The sequence below is a fragment of the Myripristis murdjan genome, chromosome 22, assembly GCF_902150065.1.
Source record: "Myripristis murdjan chromosome 22, fMyrMur1.1, whole genome shotgun sequence".
NCBI lineage: Eukaryota > Metazoa > Chordata > Actinopteri > Holocentriformes > Holocentridae > Myripristis > Myripristis murdjan.
This window is the reverse complement of record NC_044001.1, coordinates 26,954,807-26,971,811: the sequence shown is the minus strand read 5'-3', so window position 1 is coordinate 26,971,811 and position 17,005 is coordinate 26,954,807. Positions and strand designations below refer to the sequence as shown.

The window sequence follows — 17,005 nt, the reverse complement described above, 5'->3', positions numbered from 1 at the left end:
TGTCGTGTGTGACTTGTGCTGGATGGAGCTGTGGTGACATTCGAAATTCCCTCAAGTATTTTGTATCCTTTCTTACTTTACCAAAGCTGTCAAAACATTTTCTGTACACCCTCATACAATGAATATTAATGACAGACACATAGAAATTGTGTTGGCAAGTTGTTGGCAAGAAGGCAACATAGTATGACAGCATACCAGGGACACTGCAGGGAAGGAAAAAAAGATTACAAAGCTAGGGAAGGGGAGTAATATTCTGAGAGGAAAAACTCTGAATTTTTTAGATTAAAGTGGTACATTTACAAGAAAATTTTCAGAAAAAAAAAAAACTTAAATTCAGAGATTATAAAGTCGCAAACGTATGAGAACGAATCGGAGAGAATGGAACAATACTTTTTCTTATGCTAAGGGATTTAGTAACATGGAAATCCTGGTGATTTTAGCCAAGAATCACCACATTATCATCAGTATCTGGACAGTATCTGAAGAGACATTGCTGTGGCTTGGGCCGTTTCAGACAAAAACAATATTGTGATTCCCGGCTAAAATCAGCAGGATTTACTTTTTACTGAATTGCACAGTAGACTTTGATAAGCTCATTCTTATAATCTCAAAATTTAAGCATTTCTTTCATACTTTTGTGAGTTTTCCTTCGAAAACTTACAACTTGAAATCGCCTGCCATGGCTCTATAATTTTTTTTTTCTCCCTACAGTGGCAGAAATACGCCACAGTCCTATCTTACCTTACCAAAGCTGTCAAAACATATTGTGTACACCCTCACTCACCACTGTGTTTCTGACAGTGCTCAGCAATACTGGGACACTGCAGGGGACAAGCCGACGTCATGTAAACTTAAAGGTTCAAAGACACAAGGAAAAAAACTGTTTAGGAGGCGGAGGATAGCGGAGTTCACAGATCATCATTTTACCAGGTGTAAATATACAAAACTTATGTTTTATTGTTTTTGCCCTCCCTCTACTCATGCTTCAGTCCTGTAGTCTTTGTAAACAGGCAGTTATAGGACATTGGAATCTCAGCATTAAGAAGTGGTCTCGTGCTTGATGAGTTAATACTGTAAACTTACTTGGAACTCTAAAGTATGTTTTCTTTGGGTTTCTTTTGTTTTCCTGATGAACTAATTTCTGTTCTTTTTCATAATATTCGTTTCGATGTCTCACTATGGGAAGCAAGCCTCGCTGCGACCCTCAGAAGCACTGATCTCATTCCGCCAATCCTGATTGGCTGGTGAAAGGTGTCCGTCCGCATCAGGTGGACTAGCGCCACCTACTATAAATACTGCATGCGGACAACATTACGCCATTCAAAAACCTCTTCTCACCCGAAGCTTATCTCACGTCTGGGGTTAGCTAGCTTAACTGTCCACAGACAGATTTTTGCTAGTTTCTGTCGCCGGGCGCTAGCTAACTTTAGAACTCTGCCTCTCCGGCCACACCAGACCGGACTTGGTGTTTTCCTCGCCCTCCACGGCTTGGATACTGTTCTCGACTCCCCACCACGGCTGCTCGAGTCTCGTCGAGCGTTAGCACTCCAGCTAATCTCTCGGCTCCGGATAGCATACCAGCTACCCGTCTCCGCTCCTGTCTGCACACCAGCTCGCAGGAATGGAACCGAAGAAAAATCCCCACACCAGGGGTACCGGAGACGAACCCCGTCTCTGCCGCTGTGGAATCAAGATCTCGAGCAAAGACACTCGCCAGGTCTGTTCGAGCTGCTTGGGGCTGGAACATGCCCGGCAGGCTATCGATGTTCCCGGCTCATGTCCACACTGCGCAGCCTTCACCGTGAAGAGTCTCCGCAGACGCTTTGCTCGCCAAGCTAGCCTTAGTGGACTTGACCCTTTTCTCCCCACCGGCGACCACGCTGTCGAGCCCGCGGAGGAGAGAAGCGGTCTGACGGAGGAATCACCGCGAGCTAGCGCCAGCTGGGGTTCCCAGGCTGACCTAGCCGCGTTTTCCTCACATGAGGAAGATGTCTTGCTTCTGGACTGCGGGGATGATGAGGATGACTCTTCCGACATCCTCATTTCAGAGGATGAAGACGAGAGCGAAATCTTCATCACTCCTGGAGCTGCAAAGCCCGGATCCCTCGCCGCTCCTGGGGACGGAGATGGGAGAAGCACACCAGCTTCCCCTCTCCCCACCGATCTGCTCAACGTGTGCAAACGCGCGGCGGAAAAGCTGGAAATCCCCTGGCCTGCCATTGTAACGGAGACCACCAGATCCCGTTATGAAGGAAAACGGCTGCCTTTGGCAAGGAGCGCTAGCAGGCGAGTCCTCCCCGTCTTCCCAGAGCTGCTAACGGAGATGGCACGTACATGGAAAGACCATCCGTATAGCGGCAGGAGTCCGATAGCAGGCGCCTCATCCCTCGATACCGAAGGGATGGAGGGTCTGGGCCTGCTACGCATGCCTCCGATGGAAACACTGGTAGCGGCACACCTTCATCCGAAGCTGTCCTCCGTGTCATCCCGGAGCCCCACGCTGCCCTCTAAGTCGGACCGTTTTCAGTCAGCACTGACCGAAAAGGCTTACAAGGCAGCAGCGCTTACAGCCAGAGCACTCAACGCCCTCTCACTCCTCACCGCTTACCAGGCGGAGATTTGCGAGGAGTATGAGAGAACGCTCAACCCAGCTTCACTGGAGGAAATACCGGTCATCACCGATTTATGCCTCCGTGTGCAACGCTGCGCGGTCCAGGCCACGGGAAAAGCGCTGGGAACCATGGTCCTACAGGAACGAGCTCGGTGGCTGAACCTAGCTAACCTGTCGGACAGAGAGAAGGACGATATCCTCGACATGCCCATTGTCCCGGAGGGTATTTTCGGCTCTGCGCTGGCCTCCATGCAGCGACGATGCGAGGCCAAGAAAAAGGAGGACGAGGCGCTGCAACTCTGCCTCCCCCGCAAGCCCCCTGTTCCTTCGCCTGTTCAGCGCAAAAGCTTCGCACAGGCTGCTTCCCAGGTGCCGCAGTTCAAAATTCCAAGATGGCCCAAACCCCAGCCCGCCCCGACCCACTCTCCCAGGCGGGAGACCGGGTCTGGCTGGCCCAAGAAATCCCCGGCCACGGCTGCTGCACCACCGGTGGGTCCGGCTCCACCCACCTCAGCTGTCAGCCTCCAGGCCAGGAAGAAGAAGAGGGCGGCCTGACCACCTCTCTCTCCACCGGGGATGCAGCTGGCCGTTCCCCGTTCGCCAGCTCCACCTGTTTGGCTTACCAGTGTGCCTCCCGGGGCCCCTCAGACCCCCGACCTCCGGCCGCCATGGACCGTTCCAGTTCCAGCCCGGAGAAGAGACGATGCTGCAGAGGGTGCTGTTGCCCCTCTCTCATGTCCACAAGCACACACACACATTTTCAAAAAAATGAAAATAAATGTTGCCCCGCTGTCGCAACCAGGCCAAAGGCCAAGGGCGCAGCCAATAAAAAGCCAAAACAAAAAATTAATGACCGAGCTATCTATGAGCAGTGCGATGCCCATATCCACTGCCCCCTTCTCGCGAGAAGCCACGGCTTCTCCCGGGACAGGGGACATAGGCAATACCGGTCCTACCATGTTGGCCAACGAATGCACAATGTCATCCAGTTGCCATGCCCGAACCTCACCTCAAGAGGGCACCATAGCACTGTTGTCGGAGCCTCTTGTCGTGAGAGGAGAGCTGCAAAGCGCGTCTCCCCTCTCACGCAGACGGGACAGGTGGCAGGCGCTCGCAGCATCACCCTGGGTTTTACGCACGATTTCGCGGGGGTACAGACTGCAATTTGCCGTCGCCCCTCCCCGGTTCTCCGGCATAATACATTCCCAGGCTCGGGGAGAATCAGCTCGCGTTTTGCAGGAGGAAATCCTCTCGCTGTTAAACAAAGGAGCTGTATCTGTCGTCCCTCCTGCACAAATTCAGAGCGGGTTTTACTCCAGGTATTTTCTCGTCCCCAAACGGGGGGGGAATGGGATCCGCCCCATCCTGGATCTGCGGGCTCTGAACAAATTTCTCAGGAAATACAAATTCAGGATGCTCACTCACGCATCCCTCTTGCGTTTGGTAAGGCAAAACGATTGGTTCACCTCCATCGATCTGAAAGACGCGTATTTCCACATTCCCATTTACCCCCCACACAGAAAGTATCTGAGATTCGCTTTCCAGGGGGTGTGTTACGAGTACCACGTTCTTCCTTTCGGCCTGTCTCTCAGTCCGAGGGTGTTCGTACGGTGCACGGAAGCGGCTATCGCCCCGCTGAGACGCCAGGGCATCCGCTTAGCGACATATCTGGACGACTGGCTCCTGTTGGCCCACACGGAGCAGGAGGTCAGAGCACACACGCATCTTGTCATACGTCACCTAACCGATTTAAGTTTTGTGATAAACGCCGAAAAGAGCATGCTTTCTCCGAAGCAAAGCATAATCTTTCTGGGATTATCTCTGGACTCGGTGTCATTCACGGCCCGCCTCTCGGCGGAGAGAGTGCAGACTTTCAAGGCATGCCTCGCGTTTTTTCGTCTGCGCAAATCTGTTCGGTTCAGATTATGTCTTCGACTTCTCGGTCTGATGGCGTCTGCCATCCTCGTGGTCCGTCTTGGTCGCCTCCACATGAGGGAATTCCAGCGGTGGGTGGCTTCCCTCAGGCTGGATCCTGTGCGTCATGGCGCACGGAGGGTTCTGGTCACACCGGAGTGCATAATGGCGCTGCGTCACTGGAGAGCCCCATCTTTCCTGACACGGGGAGTGCCCATGGGGCCTGTCTTGTCCAGGAAAGTGGTCACTACAGACGCGAGTCTGTCGGGCTGGGGCGGGATACACGAGGGCCGGGCTGTGAGAGGCCGCTGGAGCATCGGTCTCCAGAGGTCCCACATAAATTTCCTGGAGCTCTCGGCGGTGTTTCTCTCCCTGAAACATTTCCTCCCGTCACTGGTGGGTCGTCATGTTTTGGTGAGGATGGACAATACGACTACGGTGGCGTATATCAACCGACAAGGGGGCCTGCGCTCCCATCGGTTACACACGCTGGCACGCAGACTGATTCTCTGGAGCAGCGAGCGTTTCCTCTCCTTGAGAGCGACGCACGTCCCGGGGGCCTTGAACGCCGGTGTGGATCTGCTGTCCAGGGGCGGGCCGGTTTATGGGGAATGGACTCTGCACCCCAACGTCGTGAAACAGATTTGGACGCGCTACGGTCGGGCCGCGGTCGATCTGTTCGTGTCAAGGGAAAACACGCAGTGCGCGATGTTTTTCTCCCTGCGCAGTCCGGATGCCCCCCTGGGCATCGACGCTCTAGCGCACGCCTGGCCGCACGTGCTGCTTTACGCGTTCCCTCCCCTGGCCTTGATACCCCCCACACTCTCCAGAGTGAGGGAACAAGGCCATGCACTGATTCTGATAGCTCCTCACTGGCCTGCCATGCATTGGTTAGCGGAGATTTATCAGATGCTGCGCGCTCAGCCTTGGCAACTCCCGCTGCGCAGGGACCTGCTGTCGCAGGGGGGAGGGATGCTGTTCCACCCACACCCAGAGCGCCTGGCACTGTGGGCTTGGCCCGTGAGTGGCTAGATCTGACTACTGTGGGACTCCCGCAGGGGGTTATTTCCACTATTCAGAATGCTAGGGCCTCTTCCACTAGGTCTCTATATGACTGTAAGTGGAAAGTGTTTGAGGAATGGTGTCACAAGGAGGGACACATTCCTTATCAGTGTTCGGTGGGAGTGATACTGTCATTCTTGCAGGACCTGATCGACAAACGGAAAGCCTTTTCGACGGTCAAGGTGTATTTGGCAGCTATCGCTGCCTGCCATGTGGGATTCGGTAAGAAAACGGCGAGCCAGCACCCGTTGGTGTGCCGTTTTATGAAAGGAGCGCGCAGGCTTCTGCCGGTATCTAGACCACTGGTGCCTCCGTGGGATTTGGCTGTCGTTCTGGAGGGGCTGAAGGGCCCTCCTTTTGAACCGCTGGAGGAGGCAGACTTGAAACATCTGTCTTTGAAGACAGTGTTGTTGCTTGCTCTGGCCTCGGCTAAGCGGGTTAGTGATATCCATGCGCTCTCGACGCACCCTTCGTGCGCTCAGTTTGCCCCGGGTGATGTACGGATGACACTGAAGCCTAACCCGGCCTTTGTGCCTAAAGTGGTTGGTTCGTGTTCTCCTATTGATCTTGTGGCGTTCGCAGCCTCCTCTGGAGAGCAGCGGTCACGCACACTTTGTCCAGTTCGTGCTGTACGCATGTACATGGATAAGACTAGGGGCTTCAGGCTGAGTGAGCAGTTGTTTGTTTCCTGGGCTAATCCGCATAAAGGGAAACCTATCACGAAGCAACGCCTCTCCCACTGGGTGGTGGAGGCTATTGCTTTGGCTTATACAAGTCAGGGTCTACAGCCCCCCACAGGTCTGCGGGCGCACTCGACTCGTAGCTTGGCCTCATCCTGGGCCTTATTCAGGGGAGTGTCTGTTCAGGACATTTGTGCTGCAGCGAGCTGGTCCTCGCCTCTCACTTTTGTCCGCTTTTACATGTTAGATGTCTCAGCCCCGTGCATGGCACGCGCGGTCTTGGAGTCCTAACTGGAACAGGAGGTCTCTCCCCTGTAGGTTGGTGGACGCTGGATAAGCTTGTCTGGCAATACGGGAGCTGCCACATCCCATAGTGAGACATCGAAACGAATATTATGAAAAAGAACGTAAGGTTATGATCCATAACCCGGTTCTTTGAATAATATGAGTGAGATGTCTCACCAGACAACCCTTCTTGCTTGGGCGGGTGAGAAGAGGTTGCTTATCTTGAATGGCGTAATGTTGTCCGCATGCAGTATTTATAGTAGGTGGCGCTAGCCCACCTGATGCGGACGGACACCTTTCACCAGCCAATCAGGATTGGCGGAATGAGATAAGTGCTTCTGAGGGTCGCAGCGAGGCTTGCTTCCCATAGTGAGACATCTCACTCATATTATTCCAAGAACCGGGTTATGGATCATAACCTTACGTTTCTGGCCACATGTTACATTACTGCGTGTTGTTAAAAAGCAAAGCATCACATCTTAATATATGCCATCTTTTTCTTCCATTTTTCTTTCATTTTATTTTCTCACATTTGTACGGTAACAAAAATGTCCTTTTTTCATATTTTTATTATTTGTGAGTAAGAACTATTTTTTCTTTTTTAATTTAGATGAGCCTGTATGCCTTTTTAATAGACAAAACCATGCAACTCATTTGGAGTACTTATACAAACTAATTAACAAACACATCTTGCATCACAAACATAAACAAAAGTATAAAGTTTCCAACAAACACACATACATGTACATATTAAGTTCTATATAGCAACCACAATACAATAGAAAATCATTTCTGTACCTGTTCAACCTGTTCACCCTATAGCAAGAAAAATCAATCTGGCAATATTAAATATATGATATCATAGAACAGTCATAGCTTGGCATCCCTGGCATTCAATATTATCAGGACTTCCCTTTTTGTGCAGGTTTTTTGCTGGCAAGTGTGCAGCCCTGGAGTCACACAGAAGAGTTAGGAATATCGCTGATGAATTTTCTCTCAGTGGTTAGCAGGTCAAAGTTCAAAACATTAGAGCTCTACACAAAATTAAAGGGTCAAACTATAATTATGCACTTCTTAAATATCATCATATAATAATATGAAAGGGTGTAATCATGGCATACTGTGTCTTCGCACTTTCTTCACTTTCTTTTATGCTGCTGCTGTATTCGACTGACTTGATCTTAATTCATTGGTTGTATCCTTGTTAGTGTTTTTACTTTTTACCATAACTTTCAGTCTTCTAATATTATATTATTTTATATCTTTTCTCACTTCTCAGCTCTTATAACATTGTGTTTCATTGCTTCCTGTACCTCTATATGCTTTTTTTCATTGTAAAGCTCTATAAGCATGTTTTATATTTTATGTGAAGCACTTTGAACTGCATTTTATATGTAAAGTGCTATATAAATAAAAATTGTTATTATTATTATTATTATTATTATTATTATTATCAGTAGTAGTAATAGTAGTGGTAATAGTAGTAATAGTAGTAGTACTAGTTGTAGTCATCGTTGATGTAGTAGTAGCGGTAGTATTCAGCGAATATGTAGAGTTCTGGTTCTCCTCGATCCACTGACATCTTCTTTAAACTTGGCTTTGGTTTCATCATGCATGGTGAATGTTCAGACGACTGTTCAGTTTTCTGTTTTCTGTCTCCAGTGATCAAAGTGCTCAGTCTCTGCATTGCCATTGGCCTTTCAGCACTCATGTTGTGTCCAGTCTACAGAAATTGATCTCATTTTCCAAGGTGAAGCTACAATTTTAGAAATTTATGTGAACGTATAAACCTTACAGTACAGTAATGAAGCTTTTAAATTGCAAGAATATGCACAGACCTTTATTTCATTTGGGCTCATTTGCCTCACAAGCAATGTTTATTCATACCAGACCACACTACCTGCTTATACTGTACCATATACATAAAAATTTATCGCTATACTGTTGTTTTTATTTTCAGCTATCTCAGGGTTTTGTAATCCTTACAGGAGGCCAAAATGTTAGTTGAGTTTGCTAATTCATGTCACTGAAATGGTCAAAAATGATGATAAAAGAAAACTTAATAACTTTTGGACTTATGTTGTGCTTTATTTAAGACTCAAATCATACACAATGGTATAAAGAACAGATTTTCCAAATACTTTGCTTGTTAAAGTATCTCTTCAATAACCCTCATCCTCACCAGGTGAATGCATGCCCACTGTGTGTGTGCGAAAGTGCTCAGAATTTTAAATCTCAGTTATTTTTAAGGTGACACAAGAATTTGAATGGTTCACAACATAAATTAAAAGCCAATAACACCATTCAACACAAAGAGGGCTCACAAATGGGAAGCGTTAACTCCCTATATAATAAAAATCTATGACACGAATGACAAAGAAGGTCAAATGTGAATATATTACAAACTAAAGGATTCTGAGACTGCAGTGTATTTCAGAAAAACATGCTGTATTGCTTTGGAGGTCAACAGAAATTTAATCAATTTTAAGTGTTTTCTATGTTTTGACAGATTGCCTGAAGGAACAACAGAGGGCGCTCTAAGGCCAGAAATGAAGAAATCAATTGCTACTGGCTGACTAAATATTCTTGCTTTCATGTTTATGCATTAACTGGCATCAGTGCTATTGAACTTTAAAAAAGAAAAAAGACAGATCTAAATGACACATAACAAAACATGAAAAATGACATTTTAGCACTCAGTGGCCCATCTTAAAGTCGAACATGGAAAAACAAACACTCACAGCTCAACTTTTTCCACCAGTTAAATATATACACGGGGACGAATAGAGTTCAGTCCATGAGGATGCAATCTCAATACTGTTTTATAAGTCAAGACCCATGATACTAGCCATCAAATAGCGTTGAATAATTCTACATATTGCTTAGAAATGGAGGACACAAACAAAACAAATAAATAGAAAAAAAAATCAGATGTTGTCAAAACTACTGTGGATTATATGTTCAACTATTAAGTTTCCATCAACCCGACGTAATTAATGATAATGATATTAATAATTATAACGACATTAATAACGATAGCAATAATAATGGGTCCTACTAATGAAATATTCCCTTAAAATAGGTTCATTTGACCCTAATGAACTTCATATATTGTTTTTAATACCTCAGACAGCCAGTGTCCATGTTAACAGTCCACATCAGCAGCGGACCTCTGCTGTGAAATGGGCTCGCTGCGCTCCCGACGCTTTACAACGCAATACCTCACCACAAGCATCACCACTAACACAGCCAGGGCGAAGACAATCCAAGGCCACACAAAGCTGCCAGCAGTGGCAGTGGAAATCTTCAGTGTGGTGTTGACAGCCCGTGTCTGGTCGCCCGTTATGATGGGAGTGGCAGCGCTCAAAGCCTCATCTCCATCCCCGCTGACGCATTTCACTTCGTCCTTAAGCGTAAATCCTTCCCGGCAGGAGCAGAGGAAACTTCCGTAACTGTTTTCACAGTCTTGTTCACAGTGCTTCATCTCGCATTCATCAATATCTTCACAGAGGTTCTCACTTTTTAAAAAGCCTTCTGGACAGGAGCACTGACCTCCAGTGTTGCGATCACATATGGCCGGGCACGTCTTGTTTGGGCAGTGCATTTGGCACCGGTGGGGATCCTGCCTACTTGGGGCATATCCATTAAAACAAGTGCATTTATAACCTCCCTTCACATCTGTGCAGGTGTGCTCACAGGGAGCATCTGAGCAACCCTCTGGGCTCAGGAAGACGTTGGTATCTGATAATTCTTGGCCACGACACGCGTCTTTGTGCTTGGTTTTGCACAGAAACCCATCGATTTTGTCCAAGCAAGGCCTCTCCGTCCACTTTAGATCACCTGAAAGCGATACACATTGTGGAGAGCAGCGTTTAACACTGTCTTTCCAGCTGCTGAAAGGTGGAATTTTGTTCTTGTGTTTGCTGCCGCTGGTCCACTCATACCCCCGCAGCGGGGCGGACAGGTTGCTGCAGATTCCGACTGGAAGGCGCAGTCCGATCCAAAGGTTTCCAAACACACCTTCAGCCAGCATCTCAACGCTGCTCTCAACGGCCTCAGACTGAAAAGCTAGCAGCTCTCCATTTCTATTCTGACATGCTTCTTCAGCTGTATTGAAATCCACTTTGTCTTGGTGAACAGTTACGCATTCGTCTCCAACGCACAGAGGCCTACATGCGCCTGTGGGGCGCTCCACGCCCACTCCTACATTAACTGGAATTAAAACAATAAGTGCCAGCAAACTAAAAAACGAGATTATTTTCACTGACAAGAAGACGGATTTAAATAGTAAGACACCCATGTTTGCTTGGAGAAGATCATCCTAAAATGTAGGCTCGCTATAACTCTAAAGGTTTTAGGCTACCTACTCCGGAAGCAACACCCATTAGACAATGTACTTAACCAGGGGAGGAAGGAAACAGACGAAGCTGGAGTGCTTAAGTTATGTCACTAATTATCACAATGCACACAGCCAAAAATGTGGGCTTATCTCAGAAAAAGGGAATCAAGCATGCATTATTATCCTCATAAAAAGACACTAGTCTTATGTGACATGTAAAAGTTTAACAAAATAAACTGACAACATAAGGATTTCAACCAAAGGGCAAATAAAACTTGGTGCACCGAGTGTAAGGTGAATTTATCCTTCACATCATCTCTGGGTACAGTGAAGTCCATTTGAATTTCATCTGATGGAACATAAATAACATAAATAAACAAAACAATATGATACCCATTCTCCACTGCTGGCAGGTCATAGATCATCCGTCAATATGGACTCATATAATTTCTCTAAGTGCGGTTCTAACCCAGAGGACACCCAGCAGTAGCCGTCGGCTGTGGTGGTTTTCTTGGCTTCTTTCTTAGAACGACCACAGCGGAAAATAGCAATAGCGACAGTCACTGCCAGCAGGACGAGAAGAGGGATAACAGAGCCGAGGACGCAAATCAACACCCTGGAATTGATGGGCTTGCCGGCGTGCACGCTTGTCTCTGAGGAGATGTTGCCCTGAGCGACGCCGTGCGTAATGACGCCCTCCGGGTCTGGGAGCGGTGCGTCGGTGTGCGGGGACTGGTGCTGAACTTCGATTGTGGTTATGGTTAGAGTTTCGGCGTCTTTCTCGCCTAATTCTCTGCCGTCTGACACGCCAGATGAAGCGGCGGTGGAGGTGTCTGTTGCCAAATCTGGGGTGCATGTGACTCCATCGCTATGCAGGTGGAAGTTCCTTGGACACTCGCACAAGAAGCTGCCTAGAGTGTTGGTGCAAAACTCACAACGACTACTGAGGCATTCGTCCACATCCACACACGAGTGGCCGTCCTCGGACACAGTGAAGCCGGCGTTGCAGTGACAGGAGAAGGAGCCCAGAGAGTTCAGACAGCGTTGCTCGCACCTTGCTTCGGTGCACTCGTCCACATCGCGGCATTTACCGCCGATCAATTCGTAGCCCTCCTTACACTCACATTTGTAGCTGCCGCGCGTATTGACGCAGCTATGATCCTCACACACCTGCGTTAGGCATTCATCAATATCAGCGCAGCTCCGTTGGTCCACGTCGAGTGTGAAGCCCCCCGGACACACGCAGGAGTAACCGGACTCCCCCTTTGCGCACTGATGCTCACATGCATAATCGCTGCAAAAGTCCTTCAACTTGCAAGAGAGCCTGTCTTGCCCTAGCTCATAGTTTTCCTTGCAAGCGCAACGCACCCCATCTGCAGCCTCAACGCACAAATGTTCACATCCACCGTTGTTAAGGGCGCAGTTTTGCTTTCCAGAATTGCAAAACGGACCGGGGTGATTCCAACGGTCAGACGTGCACACAGAGTAGTACGACTGATGATCCGCGCACAAAATATTCGCATATGTCCCGAGTGGTAATGACTTCATGTAATTTCTCAGTGGCTTTGCTGAAAAGGGCGCCGTGTAGTTAATGTGCCCGTGTCCCAGCAGTGTCAAAGGTTTGCACATGCCCTGGAAAAAAAACTTGCATGCGTAAAAAGCGGGGCCTCTGCACGTTCCAGCGACCCATTTGAGTGGATTTGGACCTGATACAGAGTCCTGCACTGTTACACATCGCTCCTCAGTGCATGTGCGTATGGGCTCCTTTCCCCAGTTGGAGTACTCCGTTTGCTCGTTTTCAGATATCCACTTAAAACCCTTAAGAGTCCTTTCGGGTAACACGCAGTCCCCTTTGTGCAGTTTCAATCCAATCCAGAATCTGTGGGGCTTGTCTTGATGTCCCCTCTCGTTTTGAGAGAGCAGTGACCGCAGCACCTTCTCCTCTTCTTTGTCTCTGGCTGTCATCAAATAACCTCCATTTTCAGTGCAGCTCTGACGCGCGTCCTCAAAGCTCACCTTGTCCATATGCAGAGTGAAGCAGGTGTTAGATATGCACAGCGTTTCATATTCAGCTCCACCAGGTGAACCCTCACAGATGCTGATGAGCTGCAGTAGAAACATCAACAGCACCATTGCCATATAGTTCAAATGAATAAATTAACTGGTATTCTGGTGGGCTTAGGAGGATTTTTTTTTTTTGGTTTTGGTCAAATTTGGCCAATATGTGGTCTTCCCATTCGTGGTCAAAATACAAGTGGTGTGGATTTGAAAGCAACATTCAAGCTCCTGTGTCCTGTTTGGGCCATAAACTAAAGGCGGAAATCATGTTTAGCAGCAGCTATGAGTGCTTTTTCTTCCCCCCAGTAACCAGTTCCGTTCTGAAACAGCAAACAATAGCAGGCCCCGCAGTGTTTTGACTGGTTTTCCAGATGTCTCCGGCCTGTGTGGGCTCTGGCCATTTTAGCTGACCCTCCTAATTGTTGCTGCTTACAATGAGTGAGCAAGTAGGGGTTCAATGTCTCAAGGTCATTGTGACAGGACAAATGGACAGGGGTGTGTGTGTGTGACCTTTCATTTGTGGGTTGGTCACTGGTCACCTCTTGAATCACATGCCATGTACAGTTTATTCTATTAGAATAAACTTAAGAAGCTTTCTTCTATTATTTAGATTTATTTAACATTTATTTAACATTTCAAAAGTCATATGCATAGCAAGATATAGCTAGACAACTAAGTTTGGTCCTTAGTCCCCAGGCAGATGAAAGAAGGTTTAATATACTACCATTTACATAAAATTACAATACATAAACGTCTGTGTAAAGTTTGCAGTTTAAAATATATTAGAAATAAGGATGCTTGGTCCATGAAATATCTTTAAAATGGTTAGACTTAATGCGTGCATGGTTGATTTAGTTTGAGTCATCTTTTCAGAATCTCTAAGAAAGAGTGTGACAGACTGAGGTGTTTTTAATATTAGATAGAGAGTCACGATTTTTATTTGCCTTTATGGAAAAAGCAGTCAAAGCAAATGAAATGGACCTAAAAGGGGGAACAGTTGTCACAGCTGAGAATGTAGTTATTAGTAAAGGTGTTTTCTGAATGGAGTATAATACAATCCTTCAAAGGAGAAAGAGACAGATATTAATAAGATGAAAAAAAAGAAAAATGAAACTTATTACTGTTATTAATTGTTATTATTACCATGAAAAGGTGTTGACAATATTAGGAACAGTAGGAATAGTAGTAGTAGTGGTAGTATTAACAGTAGTATCAGCAGTAGCAGTTAAACCTCATCATCAATTTATTCATACTAATGCCTGTATTTGTGTGATCCTAAAATAAATAAATAAATAAATAAATAAACAAAGCCATATATGTTTTCTCCTGGTGACTGTAGGTTCCCTCCCTTCAAGCTCCACCCACCCCTTACTCTACTTACAGGTCCAAATCAGGTCCCACCCATATCATCGAGTGCCCTGGGTGTCAAAGCATCTAAAAAATCAGTCTCCAGCTTGTGGCTGATCAATCTGCTCATGATAGCAAGAACCTGGTTTCATGTGTTTTTTGTGCAAAACAAAAAAGCCCAATTGCTTTAAAGCTTAATGTCATCCTCTGGTGAATTTCAGGAGCTGCAAGCAGGGGCGTCAGTTCACTGAACTGTCAGCTATGGCAAAGTCATAGACCTTCCAAACATGCTGATATTCATTCATTCATTCATTTTCCAAATGGCTCATCTGTAAGGGTCATGGGGGGTTCTGGAGCCTATCCCAAATTTCTGGTGACAAAGCAGAGCAATGGCTGATAACTGACCACATGTTATATGTCATGACTTTGCCATTGTGATAAATTATTTGTTATGTGTCACCAAATTGCTCAGACAAGATAGAAAATCAGTCATGAATGTTCCTTTGATGTGATTTTTTGTTTGTTTGTCTTATTTGTTTGTTTGTTTTACGTCAACATAAATGAACAAGGTTTTGTCTCTTTTATTGCTTGTACAGTGTATACAAATACTTTAAAATCTGGGCAAATTCACTTGATTCTACATTCAAAATGTAATGCCAAAAAAATCACCGTAAAATTACCACAAAACTACCCAAAAACTTGAAAACTGCTATTGCTAAAGAACACAAAAACTATATATTTAAATATTGCAACAAAATTACCAGAAAATTACACTAAAAGAAAACTACTAGAGAATTATATTAATAATCATTATAATTACATATTTAAAATTAAACTATGTGCAGAGTGTCTTTTATCTAATAGTCTGTTTATTTATTTTTTTATACGGAGGGGTGAATTTTGGAGATTTTTTTAAAAAATTATTGCTACTTTATTTTTACTGTAAATTTCTGGTCATTTGCTTGTAATTGTACCTTCTAATTGTTGTAATTGTAACTTTTTACTAATTTCTTGTAAATTTTGGTGCCATTTGCTAATGCTTTTGAAAGAAATAAAGTGAATTTGTTCTGGTTTCAAAGGGTTAAATGCTTGTGAAAAGCATCTTTGCATCAGCCTTAGGCTGCAAACATTAAAAACACGCATTTAAAAAAAAAAAAAAGAAGAAGAAGAAGAAGAAGAAGGATGCAATGGACTGTTTAGGAAATGGAAACAATTTGTAAGTCCCAGAAGTGAGGGGGACAGAGGGGACAGGTCCCAGAAGAGTAGGGGACATGTCTCCCCCATCCCCCATGTCTGCTACACCCCTGTTTGTAGCTTTCCTTCAGTGTGGACACCTATTGAAAAGGTTTGATCAGTCTGAGATCCACTTGGCCAACCTAGAGTGGAATAACAACTGACTACCTTCGGCTAAAAAAATGGAATAAATCAAAAGTTGCACTGGGTTCATATGGTAAAGTGAATTTGGAGACCATCAGTGTTTGAGTAGCCAAAATGTGTTGTTTTTGATGGCAAGTGGCGAGCAGATTCATGTGAATCCTGAGAACATTTCCTGTGTTTGTTCAAAGAGAGGAAATGCCCCCACTTGAATCACAAGAAGTAGAGTAACACACCCCTTCAACCACTGACTCACACATAAGCACCAACATACAGAGTCCACTTTGAAGAAATCCCTATGGACAGAGACTTTCTTTCTTACAGGTAATAAACAGATTTGGATGATATGATCATGTTGCTCACTATCCACGTGTACAGTCCTCCACAACACCCACTGAATGTGGGAAGCTCTTCATTCACTGAAATGTCTTGAGCTTCAAAATTCATCTTTTTCATAATGAACAGATTGTATTGCTTGTATTTGCACAGATTTATATTCACGAGTGATATGGTATATCCAGTAATTACAGCCATTTTCACAATTCTTCAGGTAGAAGATAGTCACTGCCTGTTCTAGCTGCAGTAAAACTCCACACAGTATGTAACTGAAGCAGTCATTTTTCACCCATCATAAATACTACACTCCTTACTTCATGAATAACAACAACACGCATTCCCGAACAAACCTTTGGGAATGCGTACCTGCTCTGACCATTATGACACTGTTGAATGGAGGTTAGCAGTCGTGATCACCCCCACAGGTATGGGTTAACACCTTCTAGTGGGTCAGAAGGCTGTTATTATCTATTCCTATTGTCAGCTGCTCCTAACCACTCAAACATTAGCTTTAGCCATTTTCAGTGATTTTCATTAGCCTAGCTCTCATCAGCTTCTTGGTGAAGGTTAGGAAAGGGTTTGTCATGATGGTTAAGTTTAGGAAAAGGTAATGGTTAAGGTTAGAAAACTTAACACAATGCTCACTAACAAAAACTAATACCGTTCTTGCTTAAGTCAAGACTTGTTCCTTGGCACCTGGAGGGAAGGGTCATGGTTGATCCATCCACCAACCCAACCACCCATTTATGGGGCTGACTTCATTATTCTTTTTACTACGTCACTATACATCTGGCTACAGAGTCTCATTTGACTGGATAAAACAGGTCGACAGGAGTAGATGAACAGCCCTCTGACCCAGAAGGAGGTGCAGCAGGGACCTACAAATCAGTAGCCTGTGATGGTGATTACAACTGGTAATATGCATTCAGTGGTTTAGATTTAGATTCAACTTTATTGTTGTTGCACAAAGTACAAGTACTAAGACAAGGAAATGCGAAT

General features: G+C 45.7%; 3 protein-coding genes across 3 annotated transcripts; 1 reads left to right on the top strand and 2 right to left on the bottom strand.

Annotated features, from left to right (window-relative positions):
• Nucleotides 1-3,487: 3,487 nt before the first annotated feature.
• Nucleotides 3,488-6,558, top strand: LOC115380768 (uncharacterized). Its single transcript, XM_030081976.1, has 2 exons — nucleotides 3,488-5,545; nucleotides 5,731-6,558. Exons 1-2 carry the CDS (start codon nucleotides 3,488-3,490, stop codon nucleotides 6,556-6,558), a joined length of 2,886 nt encoding a protein of 961 aa, XP_029937836.1.
• Nucleotides 6,559-8,633: 2,075 nt separating this feature from the next.
• Nucleotides 8,634-10,956, bottom strand: LOC115380617 (thrombomodulin-like). Its single transcript, XM_030081729.1, has one exon. The coding sequence runs from the start codon at nucleotides 10,850-10,852 to the stop codon at nucleotides 9,698-9,700; it is 1,155 nt and encodes a 384-aa protein (XP_029937589.1). The 5' UTR covers nucleotides 10,853-10,956; the 3' UTR covers nucleotides 8,634-9,697.
• A 136-nt stretch (nucleotides 10,957-11,092) lies between these two features.
• Nucleotides 11,093-13,086, bottom strand: cd93 (CD93 molecule). The gene has a single exon (XM_030081728.1). It carries the CDS (start codon nucleotides 13,028-13,030, stop codon nucleotides 11,306-11,308), a length of 1,725 nt encoding a protein of 574 aa, XP_029937588.1. The 5' UTR covers nucleotides 13,031-13,086; the 3' UTR covers nucleotides 11,093-11,305.
• Nucleotides 13,087-17,005: the final 3,919 nt, after the last annotated feature.